This window comes from Pecten maximus, chromosome 7, assembly GCF_902652985.1.
Source record: "Pecten maximus chromosome 7, xPecMax1.1, whole genome shotgun sequence".
In the NCBI taxonomy this organism is placed as follows: domain Eukaryota; kingdom Metazoa; phylum Mollusca; class Bivalvia; order Pectinida; family Pectinidae; genus Pecten; species Pecten maximus.
The window spans coordinates 46,222,461-46,249,345 of record NC_047021.1 but is presented as its reverse complement, the minus strand read 5'-3'; the positions used below and the strand labels follow the sequence as shown (position 1 = coordinate 46,249,345).

At 37.4% G+C, this 26,885-nt stretch overlaps 1 protein-coding gene across 1 annotated transcript in view; it reads right to left on the bottom strand.

The window, feature by feature from the left end:
- Positions 1 to 26,885, bottom strand: part of LOC117330988 (DDB1- and CUL4-associated factor 1-like) — a 225,087-nt gene that overhangs the window by 18,702 nt on the left and 179,500 nt on the right. Inside the window, exon 34 of the mRNA XM_033889585.1 lies at positions 21,586 to 21,687. Within this exon, the coding sequence (XP_033745476.1) occupies positions 21,586 to 21,687 (102 nt within the window). The remainder of the gene's footprint in view (positions 1 to 21,585; positions 21,688 to 26,885) is intronic.

Sequence of the window (26,885 nt, the reverse complement as noted above, 5' to 3'; positions counted from 1 at the left end):
TGATTCTACCTTATTTCGGTCTTGAGAAGAAGATTTTTGAAATTTCAGCCAATTTGACCATTTTTAGCCCCGCCCATTAGCCCCTCCGGGTCAATCAGGGCCAACATGTGCATACCCTCAAACTGCCATCCCAAGCTGATAATGTTAACCAAATTAGAATGAATTCCAATAGAAATCAAACAAATTATAGTCAAAAATGTGATTTCCCTATATGAACTATAGTAAAGTTTACCCCTTCCCCAGGGGCAAACTTAAGACCCCAGGGTCATGAAATTCACAATTTTGGTAAAGCATCTTAAGACCCTTCCAACTATAAAGAGTATTTGATTCCAACTTATTTCGGTCTTGAGAACAAGATTTTTGAAATTTCAGTCAATTTGGCCCTTTTTAGGCCCGCCCATCAGCCCCTGGGGTCAGTCAGGGCCAACATGTGCATACCCTCAAACTGTCATCCCATGCTGACAATGTTTACCAAATTAGAATGAATTCCAATAGAAATCAAACAAATAAAAGTCAAAAATGTTATTTCCCTATATAAACTATAGTAAAGTTTACCCCCTCCCCAGGGGCAAACTTGAGACCCCGGGGTCATGAAATTCACAATTTTGGTAAAGCACCTTCAGACCCTGCCATCTATGAGGTGTATTTGATTCCATATTATCTGAGAGTAGAGAAGAAGATTTTTGAAATTTCAGTCAATTTGGCCCTTTTTAGCCCCGCCCATCAGCCCCTGGGGGTCAGTCAGGGCCAACATGTGCATGCCATCAAACTGTCATCCCATGCTGATAATGTTAACCAAATTAGAATGAATTCCAATAAAAATTAAACAAATAAAAGTCAAAAATGTGATTTCCCTATATAAACTATAGTAAAGTTTACCCCCTCCCCAGGGGCAAACGTGAGACCCCTGGGTCATGAAATTTACAATTTTGGTAAAGCACCTTAAGACCCTTCCATCTATGAAGAGTGTTTGATTCCAGCATATCTGAGAGTAGAGAAAAAGATTTTTGAAGTTTTAGTCAATTTGACCCTTTTTGGCCCCCGCCCCTCAGGCCCCTGGGGGGTGGGGACCATATAATTTACAATTTTGGTTGACCTTTAGCCATAGAAGCTTCCTGCCAGATTTCATAGAATTTGCTTCATGGGTTTTGGAGAAGAAGTCGAAAATGTAAATTGTTTACGGACGGACGACGACAGACAAAAGGGGATTAGAATAGGTCACTTGAGACTTTGTCTCAGGTGACCTAAAAACGAAGAGAGAAAGAAAGGGGAAAAAGTAAGAAATAGAAAGTTAGAATTATGTCCCAAAAAACCCTTATGCATTTTTCATCTTCATTTTAACGCCAGAGCGTGCTCAAATCAATCGCTTCGGAAGTAAGGATTACTCCCTACAGCAGCCATGGCAACATGCAGTGACTCTCAAATTCCTACCAATGCCCGACTGAAATACTTCATCATTGTTTGGATTAAGCTTAGGCCCTAAATTATACACTCACTGCTTTTTATCCTTAATATTTGAAATAATATCAATATTATATCCTCAGATGATAAAATCCTAGTTTGAAAAAAAAGTGTTTACGACACTGAGCCCGTTTTTTTGTGTCTGCTCCGGTTGAATGGCACAGGCAGTAGGCCTAGAGCTCGAAGTACTAGACTGGTCTTCGTAGTTCCGCATATCATACAGCGCCCGTGCTGCCAGTTCCAAGACTTCGGATATATCAACTGATGATATTGCCGAAAATTGATTCAATATATTAAATTGTAAATTTCATTTCGGGACTTTCCCCATAGTTCAAAGTCAGTATCAAGCGTCTTTGTCAGTGGTCCGTGTAGAGCAAATTGAGAGATTGTCTATTTTTTTTTTTATTCGAAAACTTCTTCAGTAGTGTTGGGAATCACTAATAAGTTCATTATCAATCATCATCATATCGATAATTGATCGATCATGAATAGAACTTTAGGGAAATATCTTATTACCCAGGTAATTTAATATCAAGAACAGGTGAGCGAGTTATCTCCCTTTTTCTATCACAGATGAAAATTAAGTAATTAGCAAGTTTTAAATTATTTATGTGAATTTGAACAATAATTCATGTAAAGGAAGCTTAACCATGCATAATTAATCATATTTTTATTTTTAAATAACTTTTTTCAACCTTTTATGAGGTAGCAGTGTACACCAGTTTGCCCTGGAGTTTCTGAAAATTAAGTGGCAAATTATCTCTTACTCTTATATATTTGCTTTGTTATTTGTTAGCTTTGTTTATCACCCTTTGAATAGCCAGCTGAGTCAGTTTGAGGCAGGGTCTCCTTGTAGTAGTTAGTGACTACCTCTGAACAACATGCAGGAGACTGTCTGTCCACATGCCATCCAGGAAATGGAGCTATACCAAGCAAAATAAATAATATTTTCTTTTCAAATAAATGATTTAAACTTCTAAGGTAGCAGTGTAGACCAGTTTGCCCAGATTCTGAAAAATAAGTAGCATCTTTAAGTCTGAGGCTGGGTCTCCTTGTAGTAGTTGGTGACTACCTGACTGAACAACATACATGCATGCCATCCAGAACAAAAAGGGTAAAGTGGTCTTGCCCAAAGACATAACCATGACAGCACATACCGGCCTGATTGTCAGCTTCCCTTTTCTTCTGCAGGATAACTGTTCAAAGTATGTAATACTAATATACTTGGTGTATTTGGGTTAACGTCCTATTAACAGCTAAATTCATTTAAGGACGTGTCAGGTTTGAAGGTGGAGGAAAGCCGGAGTATCAGGAGAAACACTTACCGGCCTATGGTCAGTTCCATGGCCAGTTAACTTCCCACGTAGGTTTCGAACTAGCAACCCAGAGGTGGATGGCTATAGTGATATTAAGTGTCATGACACCTTAACCACTCTGCCACCGCAGCCCCTCAATAATAAATAATTAATAAACTATCTTACAGTGGCAATAGTACCAAAGAAGTGAAAATTGTGGAAAATTTGTTTCTTAATATCTAAATGGCTTGAAACTGAGAGAGTATTTTATGCAAAGTCTCAAAAACATTTTAATGGATTTTTTTTTTTTATGCAAAGTCTCAAAAACATTTTAATGGATTTTTTTGTTAAGTAGAACATAGAGGGTAATTACTTGCGGTCTAAGGCCTGCAATTTCAGTACCTATTTAAAACTTTTTAATTTTTATTTGTCACAGTTGCAATTGTAAAAGATGTGAAAATAAAAGAAAATGGTGTTATCCCAATATCAAAATAGTTTGATATTGAGAGAATAGTTCTACAATATGAAATTAAAACCAGATTTTATGTAAAGTTTCAAAATCCTGAATTTGTTTCTTCAGTAGAATATAGAGGGAAATTAACTGCAGTCTTTGGCCAACAATTTGTAACACCCTTCCTAATGTAAATGTTTGCATATGGTGGTGTTGGCCTAAAAAAAAGAAACATATAAACTATTTACATGTACACTAGTCCTACTGTAGTGTTACTGTATTTCACCTGTGTGGAGATGACATTATGAAGAAGACTATCTTTGTAGAACGGTTATCATTAAATCCTGGTCATTGTTTGAATTTATCAAATAATTTTCAATAATACCTTTATATAAGTAAAGTTTAAATTCAAAAGATAAAACAAGAGGCCCAATGGGCCTGTATCGCTCACTTGGCTTTACAGAAACTTTGAAGTTGATTGAGGTCATTTCTACAGATACTATGCTAATTATCATAGTAAGCTAGGTTTATTCATATTAATAAATTTTCTAGTCCTTCATTACAGATTTAAGCCGATTTCACCCCTGTGACCTTAAATGTAGGTCAAGAGTCATTCATTTGAACAAACTTTGTAGCCCTTCACCCAAGCATGCTACAGGCCAAATATCAAGTCCCTGGGCCTCTTGGTTATTAAGAAGAAGTAATTTGAAGAATATAGCCTATTTGACCAATATGACCTTCAGTGAAGGTCAAGGCAATTAATTTGAACAAACTTTGTAGCCCTTTACCGTAGCATGCTACAGGCCCAATATCAAGTCCCTTGGCCTCTTGGTTATTGAGAAGAAGTTGTTTGAAGAGTATAGCCTATTTGACCCATTCGACCTTGAATGAAGGTCAAGGTCATTTATTTGAACAAACTTTGTTGCCCTTCACCCGAGCATGCTACAGGCCCAACATCAAGTCCCTGGGCCTCTTGGTTATTGAGAAGAAGTCGTTTGAAGATTATAGCCTATTTGACCAGTGTGACCTTGAATGAAGGTCAAGGTCATTTATTTGAACAAACTTGGTAGTTCTTCACCCCAGCAAGCTACAGGCTCAATATCAAGTGCCTTGGCCTCTTGGTTATTGAGAAGAAGTCGTTTGAAGATTATAGCCTATTTGACCCATGTGACCTTGAATGAAGGTCACAATCATTTATTTTAACAAACTTAGTAGCCCTTCATCCCAGCATGCTACAGACCTAATATCAAGTCCCTGGACCTCTTGGTTATTGAGAAGAAGTCGTTTGAAGATTATAGCCTATTTGACCCATGTGACCTTGAATGAAGGTCAAGGTCAATTATTTGAACAAACTTGGTAGCCCTTCACCCCAGTATGCTACAGGCTCAATATGAAGTTCCTGGGCCTCTTGGTTATTGAGAAGAAGTCGTTTGAAGATAGCCTATTTGACCCATGTGACCTTTAATGAAGGTCAAGGTCATTGATTTGAACAAACTTGGTAGCCCTTCACCCCAGCATGCTACAGACCCAACATCAAGTCCCTGGGCCTCTTGGTTATTGAGAAGAAGTCATTTGAAGATTATAGCCTATTTGACAAATGTGACCTTGAATGAAGGTCAAGGTCATTTATTTGAACAAACTTTGTAGCCCTTCACCCAAGCATGCTACAGGACCAATATCAAGTTCCTGGGCCTCTTGGTTATTAAGAAGAATTCGTTTGAAGATTATAGCCTATTTGACCAGTGTGACCTTGAATGAAGGTCAAGGTCATTTATTTGAACAAACTTGGTAGTCCTTCACCCCAGCAAGCTACAGGCTCAATATCAAGTGCCTTGGCCTCTTGGTTATTGAGAAGAAGTCGTATGAAGATTATAGCCTATTTGACCCATGTGACCTTGAATGAAGGTCAAGGTCAATTATTTGAACAAACTTGGTAGCCCTTCACTCAAGCATGCTACAGGCCCAATATCAAGTCCCTGGGCCTCTTGGTTATTGAGAAGAAGTTGTTTGAAGATTATAGCCTATTTGACCAATGTGACCTTGAATGAAGGTCAAGGTCATTCATTTGAACAAACTTTGTAGCCCTTCACCCAAGCATGCTACAGGACCAATATCAAGTTCCTGGGCCTCTTGGTTATTAAGAAGAATTCATTTGAAGATTATAGCCTATTTGACCAGTGTGACCTTGAATGAAGGTCAAGGTCATTTATTTGAACAAACTTGGTAGTCCTTCACCCCAGCAAGCTACAGGCTCAATATCAAGTGCCTTGGCCTCTTGGTTATTGAGAAGAAGTGGTATGAAGATTATAGCCTATTTGACCCATGTGACCTTGAATGAAGGTCACAGTCATTTATTTTAACAAACTTAGTAGCCCTTCATCCCAGCATGCTACAGACCCAATATCAAGTCCCTGGACCTCTTGGTAATTGAGAAGAAGTCGTTTGAAGATTATAGCCTATTTGACCCATGTGACCTTGAATGATGGTCAAGGTCAATTATTTGAACAAACTTGGTAGCCCTTCACCCCAGTATGCTACAGGCCCAATATGAAGTTCCAGGGCCTCTTGGTTATTGAGAAGAAGTTGTTTAAATGAAAAAGTTGACGACGGACGGACGCCGCACCATGGCATAAGCTCACTTGCCCTTCGGGCAGGTGAGCTAAAAACAACTACATTGTTCCCCAACATTGAATTTAACATAGTGCAACACAATAAATACATAATAGTTCCAAAAACTTAAGTATAAATTTGTCAGAATTGGTGTCTTGCACATTGTTTTCTTTGGTATATGTAAGCGAAAGGTTGAAATATGTCGGAATGGTATTTAAAGCAAAGATATTTCAAAATTTACCAATTGCTACCTATGTGCAGATGAAATTTTGGAGAAAAACTATTTTGTAAAATAGTGATAACAAAATATTAGTAATTCTTTAATTTTGACAAGTATAGTTTTCTATTATACCTTTTGTAATAAGTTGAAACTGATTACAAATTCAAAAGACAAAACAAAACTACAACATGGTTCCACACCCTAAATTAGTTAATTAACTTAATGTGATATAACAATCAACATAATTTTAGTAAAATTTTCTCAGAACAGGTTTCTCGCACATGGTTTTCTTTGGCACATGTAAGCAAAGGGTTGAAATATGTTGATATGGAATTGATAATAAAGCAACTTATAGATATTTGAAAATTTACTAATTCATGAAATTTCAAAGTCAACTATTTTGTAAAATTGTGATAGCTAAAACGTGGCAACTCTTTGATTTTGTCAAATAATTTTCTATCTTATACTTTTTTGTAATAAATTGAAATTGATTTAATTTTAAAAGATAAAAAAAAAAATGCATGACATCTTTCTATACACCCAAAGCAACAGAATTTTTCCTAATGCAACATAGTAATTGACAATATTTTAGCTTAAAATTTGTCAGAACAGCTTTCTTGCATATTGCTTTCTTTGGTGCTTAAAAGTGAAGGGTTTAAATATATTTGAAAACTTATTTCATTTATTTATCAATGCAAAAGATGATATACAGACCCGTGTACGTTAGCAGTTCCGATTTAAGCGTAGCGTTTCCGTAGCACTTCCGCACCACTTCCGTAGCGTTACCGTAGCACTTCCGTACCATTTCCGTAGCAGTTCCGTAGCATTACCGTACCATTTCCGTAGCACTTCCGTAGCATTTCCGTACCGTTTGCGTCCACTCACCGTAGCATTACTGTAGCATTTGCGTTTACCTATTTTCACTCGCAGACCGTCTCATAACCGTTCGGTAGAAAATTTTGCGGAGTGTATTTTTTTATCGAAACGAAAATTAGTTAAATATACTTACCGAACGTCAAAAAAGAAATGTAGCGACAGCAAATGATTTTTATAAGGAATTAAATTAATCAATTAAAGAATTAAATAGATACGGCTATAAATCTGTCTGTATCTTTGTATAGAAAAAATAACACTCTCACAAAAAACAACTCAATTCACATGGTGCATCGATCTTAGTGTGATAAAAAAAATGGCGGATCCTAGTAGTAGTCGACGCATTACGATGGAAACCAAGATGAAGATCGTGTCAAATAAACAATATTACCTTTACTGTGCTATAGTCTAACCTTTAAAACAGTTACATATGATATGAACTGGTCAGGCTACATGTTTAGGGTACAAATGGTCCAGACAGTATCACACAGGTAAACTAGGGTAGTTAGACTTAATTGTCAGCAATGATACAAACAACACAGCATGTTGTACACGGGTTAATTAAAGGTAAGGTATTTTGTGGACCAAGTGATACTAGGTGTGAAAGGTGAGTGTAGGACAAAAGCCCCCCTGGACATTAGCCCCCCCGGACATTAGCCCCTAGGACAAAAGCCCCTCCGGACGAAAGCCCCCCCGGACATTAGCCCCCCCACGGACAGAAGCCCCTTCTTTAGAAATTTAGCTGGTATACTTTATATAAATCTGTACTTTTGAAAAACAGAAATTATATATATATATATTGTTGTTTTTATCTCTGAAATTTGGAGAATAATTGTGTGGAAAATGAAGGTCCTTGGTTCAATGTCAGTGTAGCATTATATGTCTGTGGTTAAACATCATAATTTATTTTTTCAAACTTTATATTATTAAGTAAGCTAAAAATTTCAGGAAACTCTCCATGATGAACATATTGTTACTGATTACACATAATTTTTGACTTCCTAATCAATATACTGCAAATATTGATAATCAAAGAAATGCCTACAAAAGCAATAAACATTTGACCCCTATTTGCAGTGTCTCAAATTATAATATAATAAGTACCTAACCAAACATGTTGCTCTGCGTTGTAATAAGAAAAGTTTAATTTTAGGAATAATTGAAATCAAAGAAACAATGAAGCCATTAATGATATATTTTTTTCCAGGAGAACACAACATCAATAAAAACCTACCAAACAACTGTGTAACAGCTTATTATTTATGTAACAGTTCAAGTAGTTGTTGTTGGAACCGGTTGTTTACATTGCCGAAGCCACTGATGACATATGCATATGTAGCAATTAAAAATCATTAAAAAAATAAATATCATTTTTTTTTATGAAGGGGCTTTTGTCCACTTTTTGATTAGTGTGAAGGGGCTTTTGTCCGGAGGGGCTTTTGTCCTAGGGGCTAATGTCCGGGGGGGCTTTTGTCCGTACCTCGTGAAAGGTAGAACAATAAGAGATAATTATGGCCTACAGGTAAGGCTATAGACTGCTTCATAAAACTTCCAACTTTAATGAGAATGTCATCGTGATCTATGGAGTTATTCATTATTTATTTCAATTTTAAAACCCAAAGTTCTAATCACAGAATTGATAGCAAATTGATAAAATCAGAGACGTATATATCACATATGTTTTACACCAGTCATAGACTCTGTCAATATCGGATAGGAGTTCACCACAGTCTTGAATATAACGTGCTGCTTTACAAAATTTGCCATTACCGGCAAAAAGGAAAGTTTTGAAAAAATGTAAAAGAGAGGGTGAATCATTTTAATCGAGTAGTTTCAGGACTGATATTATACAGATATTTTTTGTATCATCACACTAACATCATCATCAAAGTCTCTATCGCGGAGTTCACCGAATATACCTTGTCAAAGATGGAATAGCAAAAACTTCGTGGCAACGTTGCTTTACTTCATTAAGAAACACATCCGCTGCTAGTTTGATAGAATTTTATAATTATTGGTATGCACAAAAATATTTCCTTTGGTGTCTTTTCTAAAAGTGTTATTTAAAAAAAAAAACAAAAAAAAACACACACACCCTCACACATATACACAGATTTTAACAACAGTCATTAAAGACACTTGTAAATACTTCTATTATTAAAGCATACATTTGGAATATAAACTCTTGAGTTGATGGTTTCATGATTGCTATAGTTTAAACTCACTCAGGTGTAAAATTTGACATGTTGGCCAGGTAATACAGGTAAATTTCGGTACGTTGGCTAAGTGAAAATGGGCCATAATTGGACCCCGGGGGTTAATTGGGGACAGGTCAACTGGCCAGGTATACCACGTGCCAGACATAAAAGAGCTAGACTGGTCAGCATCTTACAGGTAAGGTGTGATAGGATGCATGTCCTCAAGGCTGTGGGGTTGCATATTGCGCCCAGTTGGCCAATGGCAACAGGCCTTTCCTAGATGTTTGGCTTCAATGTAATGTACATGTAGTCTGTACATGTCTCAAGATCTGTCGACAGAACATACAATGTATACTATCATATAGATGACATGTACTGTAAAAGACAATTCTAAGTTTAGAATAACAATGTAAAAGAAATTTTAGTAAATTAACATTCAATAAAAATCTAAAATATTAATATTTTGTCTGACAAAATATTTACATGAAGTACATGTACACCTAAGTCAGCCATTATTAGGCCTCTGAGACAAACTGATGTGTTGTAATAGAAGCATGTAAATGATTAAAATGATCGCAAACAGCATCAAAATTAATTTCAAAAGTAGATTCTTCACTCTACACTGTTGAAGTCTATGTATATTGAAACAATGTATTACCGGGTTATGTCCTTTGTGATAATAAGTTTAAACAAGAGGCCCATGGGGCCTGTATCGCTCACCTGGTTGGATTTGACCAAATGTCAAAATAATGTTCATGTTCAATTTGTTAATACATTATACAACAAGAGGCCCATGGGGCCTGTATCGCTCACCTGGTTGGATTTGACCAAATGTCAAAATAATGTTCATGTTCAATTTGTTAATACATTATACAAAAATGTACTCTCTGAAAGACCATATGGATTATTTTTTACAACATAATGGTGTTTAAAGAAACTAAGTCCCTTAGGGTGGGGAAAACCCTTTGGTCTATGTTTACATAAGAATTGTGTTTATCCCTTAATGCCCAGCGTTACCATACATAGTGATGGGATTGAGGGTCACAGTAACCATTTATGCAAAATCTGTTCCCCCATCACCACAGATGTTTCTGACCAAATTGGGTTCAAATCCATTTAAAACTCAAATCTCTATTTCCCCTATTTGGCCCCTCCCTTCAGGCCCCTTGGTGGTCAGAGTCAATATTTTATAAACTCTCTTTCCCCCTTCCCCTAAGAATATTCCAGACCAAATTTGGTTCAAATCCATTCATAACTTAATGAATAATAGCGATTTAAAGGATAAACCCCTATTTCCCTATTTGGCCCCGCCCCTCAGGTCCCTAGGGGTTCAGAGTAAAAATTTATACAAACTATGTTCCCCTTCTACCAAGGATGTTCCTGACCAAATTTGGTTCAAATTCATTCATAACTTTATGACTAGTAGCGATTTAAAGGAGTAACCCTATTTCCCCTATTTGGCCCCGCCCCTCAGGTCCCTAGGGGTTCAGAGTAAAAAGTTATGCAAACTCTGTTCCCCTTCTGCCAAGGATGTTCCTGACCAAATTTGGTTCAAATTCATTCATAACTTTATGACTAGTAGCGATTTAAAGGAGTAACCCTATTTCTCCTATTTGGCCCCGCCCCTCAGGCCCCTGGGGGTTCAGTGTAAAAATTTATACAAACTCTGTTCCCCTTCTGCCAAGGATGTTACTGACCGAATTTGGTTCAAATTCATTCATAACTTTATGACTAGTAGCGATTTAAAGGAGTAACCCTATTTCCCCTATTTGGCCCCGCCCCTCAGGCCCCTTGGGGTTCAGAGTAAAAATTTATACAAACTCTGTTCACCTTCTGCCAAGAACGTTCCTGACCAAATTTGGTTCAAATTCATTAATAACTTTATGACAAGTAGCGATTTAAAGGAGTAACCCTATTTCCCCTATTTGGCCCCGCCCCTCAGGTCCCTAGGGGTTCAGAGTAAAAATTTATACAAACTCTGTTCCCCTTCTGCCAAGGATGTTCCTGACCAAATTTGGTTCAAATTCATTCATAACTTTATGACTAGTAGCGATTTAAAGGAGTAACCCTATTTCCCCTATTTGGCCCCGCCCCTGGGGGTTCAGAGTAAAAATTTATACAAACTCTGTTCCCTTTCTGCCAAGGATGTCACTGACCAAATTTGGTTCAAATTCATTCATAACTTCATGACTAGTAGCGATTTAAAGGAGTAACCCTATTTCCCCTATTTGGCCCCGCCCCTCAGGTCCCTAGGGGTTCAGAGTAAAAATTTATACAAACTCTGTTCCCCTTCTGCCAAGGATGTTCCTGGCCAAATTTGGTTCAAATTCATTCATAACTTTATGACTAGTAGCGATTTAAAGGAGTAACCCTATTTCCCCTATTTGGCCCCGCCCCTCAGGCCCCTGGGGGTTCAGAGTAAAAATTTATACAAACTCTGTTCCCTTTCTGCCAAGGATGTTACTGACCAAATTTGGTTCAAATTCATTCATAACTTTATGACTAGTAGCGATTTAAAGGAGTACCCTATTTCCCCTATTTGGCCCCGCCCCTCAGGCCCCTGGGGGTTCAGAGTAAAAATTTATACAAACTCTGTTCCCTTTCTGCCAAGGATGTTCCTGACCAAATTTGGTTCAAATTCATTCATAACTTTATGACTAGTAGCGATTTAAAGTAACCCTATTTCCCCTATTAGGCCCCTGGGGGTTCAGAGTAAAAAAATATACAAACTGTGTTCCCCTTCTGCCCAAGGATGTTCCTGACCAAATTTGGTTCAAATTCATTCATAACTTTATGACTAGTAGCGATTTAAAGGAGTAACCCTATTTCCCCTATTAGGCCCCGCCGCTCAGGCCCCTGGGGGTTCAGAGTAAAAATTTATACAAACTCTGTTCCCCTTCTGCCAAAGGATGTTCCTGACCAAATTTGGTTCAAATTCATTCATAACTTTATGACTAGTAGCGATTTAAAGGAGTAACCCTATTTCCCCTATTTGGCCCCGCCCTCAGGCCCCTGGGGGTTCAGAGTAAAAATTATACAAACTCTGTTCCCCTTCTGCCAAGGATGTTCCTGACCAAATTTGGTTCAAATTCATTCATAACTTTATGACTAGTAGCGATTTAAAGGAGTAACCCTATTTCCCCTATTTGGCCCCGCCCCTCAGGCCCCTGGAGGTTCAGAGTAAAAATTTATACAAACTCTGTTCCCTTTCTGCCAAGGATGTCACTGACCAAATTTGGTTCAAATTTATTAATAACTTTATGACTAGTAGCGATTTAAAGGAGTAACCCTATTTCCCCTATTTGGCCCCGCCCCTCAGGTCCCTAGGGGTTCAGAGTAAAAATTTATACAAACACTGTTCGCCTTCTTCCAAGGATGTTCCTGACCAAATTTGGTTCAAATTCATTACTAACTTTATGACTAGTAGCGATTTAAAGGAGTAACCCTATTTCCCCTATTTGGCCCCGCCCCTCAGGCCCCTGGGGGTTCAGAGTAAAAATTTATACAAACTCTGTTCCCTTTCTGCCAAGGATGTTCCTGACCAAATTTGGTTCAAATTCATTCATAACTTTATGACTAGTAGCGATTTAAAGGAGTTACCCTATTTCCCCTATTTGGCCCCGCCCCTCAGGCCCCTGGGGGTTCAGAGTAAAAATTTATACAAACTCTGTTCACCTTCTGCCAAGGATGTTCCTGACCAAATTTGGTTCAAATTCATTCATAACTTTATGACTAGTAGCGATTTAAAGGAGTTACCCTATTTCCCCTATTTGGCCCCGCCCCTCAGGTCCCTAGGGGTTCAGAGTAAAAAATTATACAAACACTGTTCCCCTTCTTCCAAGGATGTTCCTGACCGAATTTGGTTCAAATTCATTCATAACTTTATGACTAGTAGCGATTTAAAGGATTAACCCTATTTCCCCTATTTGGCCCCGCCCCTCAGGCCCCTGGGGGTTCAGAGTAAAAATTTATACAAACTCTGTTCACCTTCTGCCAAAAATGTTCCTGACCAAATTTGGTTCAAATTCATTACTAACTTTATGACTAGTAGCGATTTAAAGGAGTTACCCTATTTCCCCTATTTGGCCCCGCCCCTCAGGCCCCTGGGGGTTCAGAGTAAAAATTTATACAAACTCTGTTCACCTTCTGCCAAGAATGTTCCTGACCAAATTTGGTTCAAATTCATTCATAACTTTATGACAAGTAGCGATTTAAAGGAGTTACCCTATTTCCCCTATTTGGCCCCGCCCCTCAGGCCCCTGGGGGTTCAGAGTAAAAATTTATACAAACTCTGTTCACCTTCTGCCAAGAATGTTCCTGACCAAATTTGGTTCAAATTCATTCATAACTTTATGACAAGTAGCGATTTAAAGGAGTTACCCTATTTCCCCTATTTGGCCCAGCCCCTCAGGTCCCTAGGGGTTCAGAGTAAAAAATTATACAAACTCTGTTCCCCTTCTGCCAAGGATGTTCCTGACCAAATTTGGTTCAAATTCATTCATAACTTTATGACTAGTAGCGATTTAAAGGAGTAACCCTATTTCCCCTATTTGGCCCCGCCCCTCAGGCCCCTGGAGGTTCAGAGTAAAAATTTATACAAACTCTGTTCCCTTTCTGCCAAGGATGTCACTGACCAAATTTGGTTCAAATTCATTAATAACTTTATGACTAGTAGCGATTTAAAGGAGTAACCCTATTTCCCCTATTTGGCCCCGCCCCTCAGGTCCCTAGGGGTTCAGAGTAAAAATTTATACAAAAACTGTTCCCTTTCTTCCAAGGTTGTTCCTGACCAAATTTGGTTCAAATTCATTCATAACTTTATGACTAGTAGCGATTTAAAGGAGTAACCCTATTTTCCCTATTTGGCCCCGCCCCTCAGGCCCCTGGAGGTTCAGAGTAAACATTTATACAAACTCTGTTCCCCTTCCCCCAAGGATGTTACTGACCAAATTTGGTTCAAATTCATTCATAACTTTATGACTAGTAGCGATTTAAAGGAGTAACCCTATTTTCCCTATTTGGCCCCGCCCCTCAGGCCCCTGGAGGTTCAGAGTAAAAATTTATACAAACTCTGTTCACCTTCTGCCAAGGATGTTCCTGACCAAATTTGGTTCAAATTCATTCATAACTTTATGACTAGTAGCGATTTAAAGGGCCAGGTGAGCTAAAAAACTGTTGTGCACTAATTATACGTTTACTTCAGTACCTTAAATCTCGTGCACTCCTCACTTCTCCTAGGGTGCAAAGGTTAACTGATTGTCACTCTACTGAAGGTTAGATCACAAAACAAGTCCATTAATAAAGATTTTCAGAGTGTTATCCATTATCACGTAAACACAGAGTCTGCTCCATTGCAGACGTGTGATATACACGTATCTGATTGCACATGTACATTGTGTATTCTTAAGTATATAATTATTGATGTCTTGTTTTTAGTTTTTATCCCTCCCCAGCCAGAGCTTCCTCTGATCCGACATCAGACTTTAAATAAATCGTCAATGCTTACGCACCAGTAATATGTACCAGTGATTGTTATATATAGACTTGCCAGACATGTACATGTACTTGACTTAAACTGATGGCCATGGATATACACTTGATTAGGAGTCATCGGGCTCAGGTGTGTAAGTCATCGTCACACCTGGTCAGTTTCTCCTTTTTACAATTAGCCCTATAGGGGGTCTATTCATAGCCTGGTCAATCTGTGTTCAGAATTCTTGATCTGTTTACCAGTACCTAAATTAACACTTTGATATTTTTTCAATTCAATTAGTTTATTACTTAAAACTTACGGTTTATCAGTACAAATGCAGTGAATAAATGCAGTGAAAATATAGATAAATACATAAAAACAAAACAATAAAGTTCGGACACACAGAGACAACACAAACGCGACCGCAGCGCTAGTGTATAGAGAGTGATTTTATTTTAAAATTAAATGCTATCGTTTTTTGTTGCCGAGAATAATACATTTGTCTCAATTTGAAAGATCCTTATATGACCTTAATATTTCTGGTTTCTAAAAGTTGTACAAATTTTCGCATACTGAGGTTTTCTATAGTCGTACAGTTTGATAAAACGTTCTTCCACTTCCCGATACAACATTCACTCCATCAGACACCATTTCACTGTCGTTTCTACGTGTTCGCTTCGTCTAGGATCCGCTTTTTATTCAGAAACGGTTGATTATTTGTGAGCGTCAACCGTAGCATTTCCGTAGCATTACCGTAGCATTTCCGTAGCATTTCCGTAGCATTACCGTAGCATTTCCGTACCATTTCCGTAGCATTACCGTAGCATTTCCGTAGCACTTCCATAGCATTACCGTAGCATTTCCGTAGCACTTTCGTAGCGTTTGCGTTTAAGACGGAACAGCGAACGTACACGGGTCTGTAATTTGACACTGTCCTAAGAACCATCTCAATAAAGGGCAGGTCAGAGACTTTAATTTCAAAATTTAAAGCATTAGAACATATATATTTCATTAAGAATTTGAGAAAAAAATTTCTATTACTGAAAAAGAATTGTTCAATATACTGCTAGTGTGTACTGAAGTACATGTACAGTATACGTAGTTCCTTGAAAGTTCGTGTCATCGTAAGCCAATATGTATGAGATATGATTCTTGAAACGTCGTTGCTCCACAACATAAATATCAGCTGATCAAGACATCAAAGCATAAACTAACGACACAGTAATTTCATCAAACAAATAAACAATAAAGAAATTAAATATTACATATTTAAACGTCGCCTGTCTCTAAAACGTTAATGAACGCGTAACATTTACACTAGACCTAGGAAACCGACTGGAAACCTACGACTCCGTAAGAGATTAGATTTGTTATCGAAAAGATGAACGCTGGTCTAGCTGATTGACCCACTTCCGTCACAAAAGTTGAGCGATGTCGTAAAACGACACGGAAAAATCGTCAAAAACAAACATTTTATTGGTACACAAACGGTGTCTCAATACTAATAATTACATATCTAATAAGGACAATGCCTAGGATTTAACCGTTTTGATATAATCATAATATGAAGTTACCAGTCGGTGGTTGTTGGGGAGCGCCCCGTGATTATATATTTATGTTTAGATTTTACTGCCCCCTTGTGTTAGAATAGTTTGAAAAAATGCATCAAGGGTTTTTTGGGACATAATTCTGAAACACTTACATTGTTGTTGTGAAACAAAATATACTTAAATAACCAAATAGGAAAAGAAGAAAATGCAAAATTTGAAAACCATAAAACTATCAAGCAGAAAATGAAAAAATGACATGTTAAATTAAAGTTTTTGGTCACAAAATAGAAATAGCCGACTAATATCTAAAATTAAACACAATTTTACTTAGTTTACAGCATCAGTCTGCAGCAATAGGAATATAAAACAAAGAAACACAAACTATATAACGCTGAATAAAAGAAATTAAATATCAACACTTATCACTATGTAAAAATAAAGAAATGAAAAAAACAAAAGATAAAGGAACAATAATCAAAACAATAAGTTAAATGGTTAAACAAACAAGAAAAGTTAAACATAAAATTATGTCCCTTTTAACCCTCCATATCAATAGCCTTTTTATATTATATGCAGCTCCAGATATAGCTATTAATAAAAGGGAGACATGTCTCAAAAATAATACACAGGTAGGTTGCATTTCTGCTGTTTCTTAAAAACCATTATTCTATACTATACAGTCGAACCTGTCTATAAAGGACACCTAAGGGACAAGACAAAAGTGTCCTTTATAGAGAGGTGTCCTTTATATAGAGGTTCAACGAGTTATGTCCCTTATAAACAAAGAAACAAACCAAAGTCTGTTCATAGTACACTATATGTCTCCTGATTTATTATATTTAAACACTTAAACAAATGAATAAAAGACAAATAATTAAAGATAAATGCTTAATTAATTTTCAATCATTCATCTGACACAAAAATTGAAGTTGATATTTTTAATAACTTATATTAAGCCTATAGTTTTTAAACCAATCATCACAATATCATACTATACTGAATATCTATTCAGACAAATACTCAACATAGTAAAAAATGTAAAGGTAATTCTTATCATAGTAAAACAATTTTCATTAATCCTCAATATTTTGGAAAATAAATATGTTTGAAATATCTTTTCTATTACAACATTAACTCTTTATAAATGAAAGTGCATTTTCCTCTGATAATTATAATCCCTAAGCATTTATTTTGAGACATATTTTCTGAAATCCATTTAGGGATTTAATTTAATAAATACCGTTTTCTGGTTCAGTAAATTAGTATAGTGTATACAAAGACACTCGGAACTCTTCGGCTGTTCTTAATAGGTTACGTAGTCATATTCCGAGGAGTTCCGAGTGTGAGAAAATGGCGGCTGACAACCATGTGCCTGCCCTGTCAGATTTGCATACGGTGGATTTTGTAAGTAAAACAATTATAACAGACATAACTATTGCTTTGTCCCTCTTTTGTTGGTCTTGATAATGATTTAATTACCCCCTGACCATTCTTGTTGTCTAGGCTATGGTTGAATGGCTAAGCTTAGCTGTCACCGGTTGAGTAAACAAACACCTCTGCCGATGGCGATCGGTCACTCTCTTGTAATTACTGCCCATTGTTACAGCAACTTACAGGTAACAGGACAATTAGTGACTGATGAAGTGGCTTCCTAAGTTAGCATTGCTGCCATTAAACGTGGTTCTCTACAGTAATGTAATTTAAACGTGGTTCTCTACAGTAATGTAATTTAAACGTGGTTCTCTACAGTAATGTAATTTAAACGTGGTGCTCTACAGTAATGTAATTTAAACGTGGTTCTCTACAGTAATGTAATTTAAACGTGGTTCTCTACAGTAATGTAATTTAAACGTGGTTCTCTACAGTAATGTAATTTAAACGTGGTGCTCTACAGTAATGTAATTTAAACGTGGTTCTCTACAGTAATGTAATTTAAACGTGGTTCTCTACAGTAATGTAATTTAAACGTGGTTCTCTACAGTAATGTAATTTAAACGTGGTTCTCTACAGCAATGTAATTTAAACGTGGTTCTCTACAGTAATGTAATTTAAACGTGGTTCTCTACAGTAATGTAACTTAAACGTGGTTCTCTACAGTAATGTAATTTAATCGTGGTTCTCTACAGTAATGTAATTTAATCGTGGTTCTCTACAGTAATGTAATTTAAACATGGTTTTCTACAGTAATGTCATCACGATCACCATTTTTGCAAATAAAACAAATGAAAAACTACGGAAACAAGAGGTCCATGGACCTCAACAGTCACCAAAGTTTGGAAATATTTCAGTTAATTTAATTGATCCGTTTTTGGCCGAATTCATCAGTCAAAGGGGACAGTCAGTACCAACATATATCATTAAGCTGCCATCTAATGCTGATAATGTTAACAAAGTTAGAATGAGTTCCAATATAAACTAGAACTGTCGCCAGGATGGCTGACTAATACCCCGCAATCTGCACGAGTCAATGGTGAATTGGAACTGTTAACTGGAGGCTAACTAAGATAACCCAGTATTATAGTGACCAGTTGCCATAGCAACCATAAATTTGAGAAAAAGAAAGTGGCATTCACATCAACACATTGTCCTCTATATTTGTGTGAAGTTTCATTGAAATCGGCCCATTGGTTTAGGAGGAGTTGTCCGGACAAACTTAAAGTTATAGTTCTCATCGGAAAAACCTGTTTATAGTGACCATTTGCCATAGCAACCATAACTTTGAGAAAAAGAAAGTGGCATGCACATCTACACATGATCATTAATATTTGTGTGAAGTTTTATTGGAATCGGCCCTTCAGTTTCGGAGGAGTTGTCCGGACAAAATGTGTCTACAGACAGACGGACGGATGGACGGACAGACGGACAACCTGATTCCAGTATACCCCCCTTACTTCGTTGCGGGGGTATAATAAAACGAATGATAGTTAAAAATGTGATTTCCCTATATAAACTAAAGTTTACCCCCTTTCAAAGGGCAAATGTGAGACACCAGGGTCATGAAATTCACAATTTTTGTAAAGCACCTTAGGACCCTGCTGTCTATGATGAGTATTTGATTCTACCATATTTGGGTCTTGAGAAGAAGATTTTTGAATTTACAGTCAATTTAACCCCTTTTAGCCCCGCCCCTCAGGCCCCTGGGGGTCAGTCAGGGCCAATATGTGCATACCACCAAACTATCATCTCATACTAATAATGTTGGTCGATAGCTTTTCCACTTATGGTCAATTTAAAGAAAATAAACAAGACGCAATTTTGCTATTTTCTCATTACAAACACAAAATGATCAAATTATTTTAATCATCAAGTTTTAGTAGAATAATGTTAAGAAAAGTTTTGAGCTAATCTGACTAAGTGTCATTTCCATACATTAATTTTTGGGACCTCCTGGACATCGTTTTTGGTCAAATTTTTCATGAACAAAATATACAGATAGGTTTTTTCCAGCATTTTCAGCCCCAGAAAGTACCTGTGCAAATTTCACTGGTGCGCAAATCACACAGGTTTTTACAAAATCAAAAAAATTTTCGGTAAAAATTTCAATTGAACTAGACAAACCTGACATTTAAACTGGCAGTTACAAACTAGTCCTGTAGGGTCTGTTAAAGTCTGGGCAAGTGAATAAAGTGCTATTGTCCATTGGACCAGTGCTATTGTTACTAATTTCAAATGTAAATGTTAATGAAAACAAGAGGTTTGGTTTGGTTTATTTTGTTTAATGTCCTATTAACAGCTAAGGTCATTTAAGGACGGCCTCCCGTGTGTGCGACATGCATGCGTGTGGCGAGTGCGTATGTGTGTTTTGGGAGGCTGCAGTATTTGGTGTTAAGTCTCCTTGTGATAGGCCGGAACTTTTACCGATTATAGTGCTACCTCACTGGAGCATACTGCCGAAGACACCCAGCAGCACACCCCACCCGGTCACATTATACTGACAACGGGCGAACCAGTCGTCCCACTCCTTTTATGCTGAGTGCTAAGCAGGAGTATATATAGCAACTACCATTTTTAAAGACTCTGGTATGTCTCGGCCAGGGGACAGAACCCAAAGCCTTCCTCACAGCGGCGAACGCTCAACTAAAGGCCAAAAGTGAGGCATTGTCAAGGGAGACATTAGGAAGAAGAAACAAGAGGCCCATGGGCCTTAACTGTCACCTGAGTTTTGATATATTTTAGCACATTTGGTCCCCTGTGACATTGAAGAAGGTCAAGGTCATCCATTTGAACAAATATTGTAGCCTTTCATCCCAGCATGCTACAGACCTAATATTGGGTCTCTGGGCCTTTTGGTTATCAAGAAAATGTCATTTAAACATTTTAGCATATTTGACCCCTGTGACCTTGAATGAGGGTCAAGGTCATCAATTTGAATAAACTTGGTGTTCCTTCATCCCAGCATGCTACAGGACCAATATTAGGTCTCTGGGCCTTTTGGTTATCAAGAAAATGTCATTCAAAGATTTTAGCATATTTGACCCTGTGACCTTGAATGAAGGTCAAGGTCATCCATTTGAACAAACTTGGTAGCCCTTCATCCCATCATGCTACAGACCCAATATCAGGTCTCTGAGCCTGTTGGTAATTGAGAAGAAGTTAAAATGTAAATTGTTTACAACGCACGACGGACGCCACCGGACAAAAGGCGATCACAATAGGTCAACTGAGACTTTGTCTCAAGTGACCTAAAAATGTTAAAATCTGATGGAAAATCAGCCATTTTCTTTGTAAACGTAAGTCACATTTAGGATCGGCATACATACTTTTGCTGTATGGATGAAATCAGAGGATTCCCAAATGGTCATTCAGGTTATCATAATGAGTCTAGGTTATCATAATAAGTCTAAAACAACAAAATGTTGTCAACACTGAGGCAGCTACCGAAAAGCTTATCATTAAAGAAGATAATGAAATACATTTCAGATACTAACAGATTGAATGTCCAACCCAGGATAATAATAATGATATGAATTAAATGTTGAATGCAACGGGACCAAGGACCACCCTAAACAACCCTTGAAGTCAGAAATAAAACGTAACATTGACCGTATATATGTGTTCCCTAAACAACCCCTGAAGTCAGAAATAAAGTACTTGATATGGCAACATGTATGTAATATGCCACACTACAACTATATACAATTTTTTTTTATCAAAATTGATCAATGTCTAAATTTCAAACAATCAAAAGCCTCCATGTGGTTGTATTCTCAGTCCTTGTACGATATGAAGTCAGACATGTTGCAAATTGGATGCTTGATATAATGATATTCTCGTGGCAGCTAGATGTGATCAATAAAATGGAAGACCTGTTCCTATTCTCTTTGTACTTTTTCTCCATTGTTTTTTAGTTTTATCAACACTGAGTTAATAGAGCTACAGTTTTGTAATGATGTTGATATTCTCTGTTGTTTTTTAAAAGTCCACTTTTGTTTCATCAAGTGGGTTAATACTCACCAATGGATGTGTAGTCCTTTGAATCAAACGTTCGGAATGTAGATCCGTATGGACTTCGTACTTTCTCTTCTGAAGCATCTGGTTCTTGATCAATCTGAATAGCTGCAAAAGATTTTCATTTTTACTACTAATTGGACTTCTCAACCATCTTTGCCTTTGTCTTTTGGGATCTCAACAGCTTCAAAAATATAACCAAGAAACTAAGTCCCTAGGGATGGCGAATGAACCCAGGACCAATATTTACATCATATGCTTCCAGTCAGATATCAACTGCATCCACTGTTTAGTATCAGTCGTTAATATCAATATAGCTGAACCCCTTTTGGCCTAATACCAGTCAAATTTTGTTTAATTCCAATCAGCTGTTATGAAGAAGAAGTGTTGACTGATGCCATAAGCTCACCTTGGTCCATTCAACCAGGTGAGCTAATAAGCAAGCACTTTCAATAAGAAAGCACTGTATGAAATTTGAGTTCAATCGACCCAAAGGAAACTCATGTTACTGCAAGGAAACTGATTTTCTATTTATAATAAGTGACCTTGACCTTTTACCTTTTAAACTGTTAATCAATTCTAAGCAAACACTTAAAATATGGAAGTACTGAGTTAGATTAGCTGAAACATTTTGCATGGAAGGTGATTTGTTTATTTATATTTAGTAACAGTGACCTTGACCTTTGAATTTTTATGCTTAAAAAGCAATTCTTAGTAAGCTCTTTCAATAAGGAAACACTGTATGGAATTTGAGTTACATAAGCCCAAGGAAACTAGTTATTGCTTGGAAACTGATTTTCTATTTATAGTAACAGTAACCTTGACCTTTGATGCTGTAAAGCCATCCCAAGCAAGCACTTCCAATAATGAAGCACCGTATGAAGTTTGAGGTAGATCGTTTTGAAGGATCAGTCTGATTTGCAAAAGCAAACCTAAGTTATTGCTTGGAAACTGATTTTCTATATTTAACAGTGACCTTGACCTTTGACCTATGACACAAAAAAGCTGTCTAAAGCAAGCCCTTTCAACAAGAAAGCACTATTTTAAGTTTTAGTTCAATCAGCCGTAGGAAACTAAAGCTATTGCACAGAAATAAATGTGCTGTCGGACGAACGAACGGACGGACGGACGGACAGACAGACACAATGATTACTATGATTACTCCGATAAGATTCTCACTAAAATATGGACATTTACAATATCACCGAAAATGATGATGATTAAAATATATGAACAGTAAGAGATGTTGTACAAAGATGAACTCAATAATAAAAAAAATTTGAATGTACTTTTGATTATTCTAAATTAAGGTTTACACAAAATTAAATCCTGTTCAAATCTCACACTGCAACTCTGAAGGGTTTATCCATTCCAGAATGTTTTTTTTTGGTGCAAGAACCTAAGGTCAGCGCTTTAGGATGTAGATGCTGTCTCGACACTTATTCAGAAAGAGGTTGATAAAAGGTTTCTACTAGGCCCTTTTTCACAGACTTCCTTTCAACAATTACTGTATCAATTGGTTTAGCAGAACACAAATATACAGGGGAAACAACGATTGATCGTCGAAGTCTGCCCCACATAATAATAGTGACAACTTTTTTTCAAGCTTATATTCCTATCAACCTCAACCTCTGGCCATTTCATGGAATTTCTTGGTAGGACGGTTTTTATTTCTTTGTGAGACTATTGTTTGGTAGCCGTTCCAGCCTAAAATCTTTGACAATCTTTCTAGTACTATCTGCTGGATTACTGAGAACAACTACAACATCAAATATCTACTACACCTGCTGGATGATTTTTTAGTCATCGTGCCACCTGGTGAAGATGCCAGCAAAGTTATGCAGGTTTTTCTGTCAATATTTCAGAAACTCAACGTGCCCCTAGCTGTACGTAAAACTGACGGTCCATCTACATGTCTGGAGTATTTAGGTATCTGCCTGGACTCATTCAAAATGGAGGCAAGACTTCCTGATGTGAAAGTGAAGAGAATATGTGGTATTGTTGTGGAGTTCTCTAAAAAGAAAAAAATGCTCCAAACGTGAATTGCTGAGTTTGTTAGGGCATATGAATTTCACATGCCGTGTTATTTGGCCAGCCGATCTTTCATTTCTCATCTAATTAAAACTTTCTACGTGTGCGAAAGATCTTCATCATTATGTAACACTTAATGCGGCGGTTCGATCAGATCTGGCCATGTGGTCTATCTTCCTTAGCTCGTGGAATGGTGTTTCTTTCTTTATGGATGACAATATCACGAAGGCAGCTGACATGCATTTGTTTACCGATGCTACCCCAAGTGCTTTTAGTGGTATTCTTGGCTACAGCTGGTTTATTTTCCTTCTGCTATACTGGAGGAGGATCCATCAATGGCCTTGTTTCAACTATACCCCATTGTGATTGCTTGTGTTTTGTGGGGTCATTCGTGGTCGCGTAAGAGGATCTTATTTCACTGTGATAACCTTTCTACTGTTGACATTATAAGTAAAGGTCGATCTAAGGTTACCAGTATTATGAAACTCATGAGACATTTAACTTTCCATTCAGCTACACACAATTATGTTGTCCATGCTGTCCATATTGGGGGCAAACGTAATAATGTGGCTGATTCACTTTCTCGTTGGCAGATGGACCGATTCCGTGCTCTGGCCCCACACGCCAACTTGCAGCCTACCCCGTGCCTACCAGCCGACCAGGTCATAATGTCATGAACTTTGATTTTTGGTGGGACCTTGCCTTGAGTAGCGCTACCTTGTCTACCTACAAGTCAGCACTTGACGACCCTGGCTATGAACTCTCTAGTTATGCCATGGTTGTCCGGAAAACTACCTGTTATTCACAAGGACATTGTGATTTCGTTTGTGACCTACTGTCAAAGTGTTGAACTTCGATAACTTATCTTGCTGGAATTTGTTATTACATTAAGAAAAGGTTGGATGACCCACTTGACAGAGCTCTCAAACTAACATATATTTTGAGAGCAATCCGTACAACTCAAAAATCTAATACGGGTAATAAATGTCTGTCCATCACCTTTATAGTATTGTCTAATCTTTCATCATGTTTGAAAAGAGGTATGTTTAGTCTTTTCTTGACTGTATGCTGGAGTGTCTTTTTTAAACTGCTTTTTATGTTTTTTTGAGATGTGGAGTATTTAAATGTAAAAATTATCAGGATTACTTGATAAAAATTAATGATATTTGTATGGCAGATGACTTGTCTAATTTTATTCTCAAACTTCAACATTTAACAAGAGATCCCAGAGGGATCTTGGCGCCCACCATTGAATGATCTTTATAGGTTCCATGTCAGATTGATCTTTTCTCTACTTTTCCCTTCCTCTAAGTCTTACTAATCTGTGTAAATTCAGAAACAGCCCTCTAGTACTTTTCAAACAAGGGGAACCTATATATAAAATTTAAGATTTAGCAATAGTGGCTGTCTGTTGTTTTTGGATTGGTCCCAAAATGCAACACCAGGGACCAAGGGGAACCTACATATGAAATTTGAGAAAGATCCCTTCAGTACCTTCTGTAAAATAGCGATAACAAACTTCAATTGTCAAAATACAAGATGGCTGCCTGTCGGCCATGTTGTTTTCCTATTGGTCCCAAGATGCAATATGCAGAACTACAGACCAAGGGGAACTTATAAAAATGTTTGAGAAAGATCCCTTCAGTACTTTCTGAAAAATAGCGATAATAAGTTTCAATTGTCAAAATCTAAGATGGCTGCCTGTCGGCCATGTTGTTTTACGATTAGTCTCAAAATGCAATATGCATAACTAGGCACCGAGGGGAACCTAAATATGAAAATTGAGAAAGATCCCTTCATTACTTTCTGAGAAATAGCGATAACAAACTTCAATTGTCAAAATCTAAGATGGCTGCCTGTCGGCCATGTTGTTTTCTGATAGGTCTCAAAATGCAATATGCATAACTAGGCACCAAGGGAAACCTACATATGAAATTTGAGAAAGATCCCTTCAGTTCTTTCTCAGAAATAGCGATAACAACCTTCAATTGACAAAATCCAAGATGGCTTCCTGTCGGCCATGTTGTTTTCCGATTGGTCTCAAAATGCAATATGCATAACTAGGCACCAAGGGGAATCTACATATGAAATTTGAGAAAGATCCCTTTAGTACTTTCTCAGAAATAGCGATAACAAACTTCAATTGCCAAAATCCAAGATGGCTGCCTGTCGGCCATGTTGTTTTCCGATTGGCCTCAAAATGCAATATGCATAACTAGGCACCAAGGGAAACCTACATATGAAATTTGAGAAAGATCCCTTGAGTACTTTCTTAGAAATAGCGATAACAAACTTCAATTGTCAAAATCTAAGATGGCTGCCTGTCGGCCATGTTGTTTTCCTATTGGTCTCAAAATGCAATATACATAACTAGGCACCAAGGGAAACCTACATATGAAATTTGAGAAAGATCCCTTCAGTACTTTCTCAGAAATAGCGATAACAAACTTCAATTGTCAAAATCCAAGATGGCTACCTGTCGGCCATGTTGTTTTCCGATTGGTCTCAAAATGCAATATGCATAACTAGGCACCAAGGGAAATCTACATATGAAATCTGAGAAAGATCCCTTCAGTACTTTCTCAGAAATAGTGATAACAAACTTCAATTGTCAAAATCCAAGATGGCTGCCTGTCGGCCATGTTGTTTTCCGATTGGTCTCAAAATGCAATATGCATACCTAAGCACTAAGGGAAACCTACATATGAAATTTGAGAAAGATCCCTTCAGTACCTTCTCAGAAATAGCAATAACAAACTTCAATTGTCAAAATCCAAGATGGCTGCCTGTCGGCCATGTTGTTTTCCTATTGGTCTCAAAATGCAATATGCATAACTAGGCACCAAGGGTAATCTACAGATGAAATTTGAGAAAGATCCCTTGAGTACTTTCTCAGAAATAGCGATAACAAACTTCAATTGTCAAAATCCAAGATGGCTGCCTGTCGGCCATGTTGTTTTACGATTGGTCTCAAAATGCAATATGCATAACTAGGCACCAAGGGGAACCCACATATGAAATTTGAGAAAGATCCCTTCAGTACTTTCTGAGGATTAGCGATAACAAGAATTGTTTACGGACGGACGGACGGACGGACGGACGGACCACGGACGCAGGGCGATTTGAATAGCCCACCATCTGATGATGGTGGGCTAAAAATTGACCCATTTGGAAATAGTGTAGATATTGAAATTTTCGAAAATCTTTTTTTTTGTATCCTGTCAAGTCCATGAAAGCTGACCAGGACACACGCTAAGGTTCCTACCGCGGTCTAA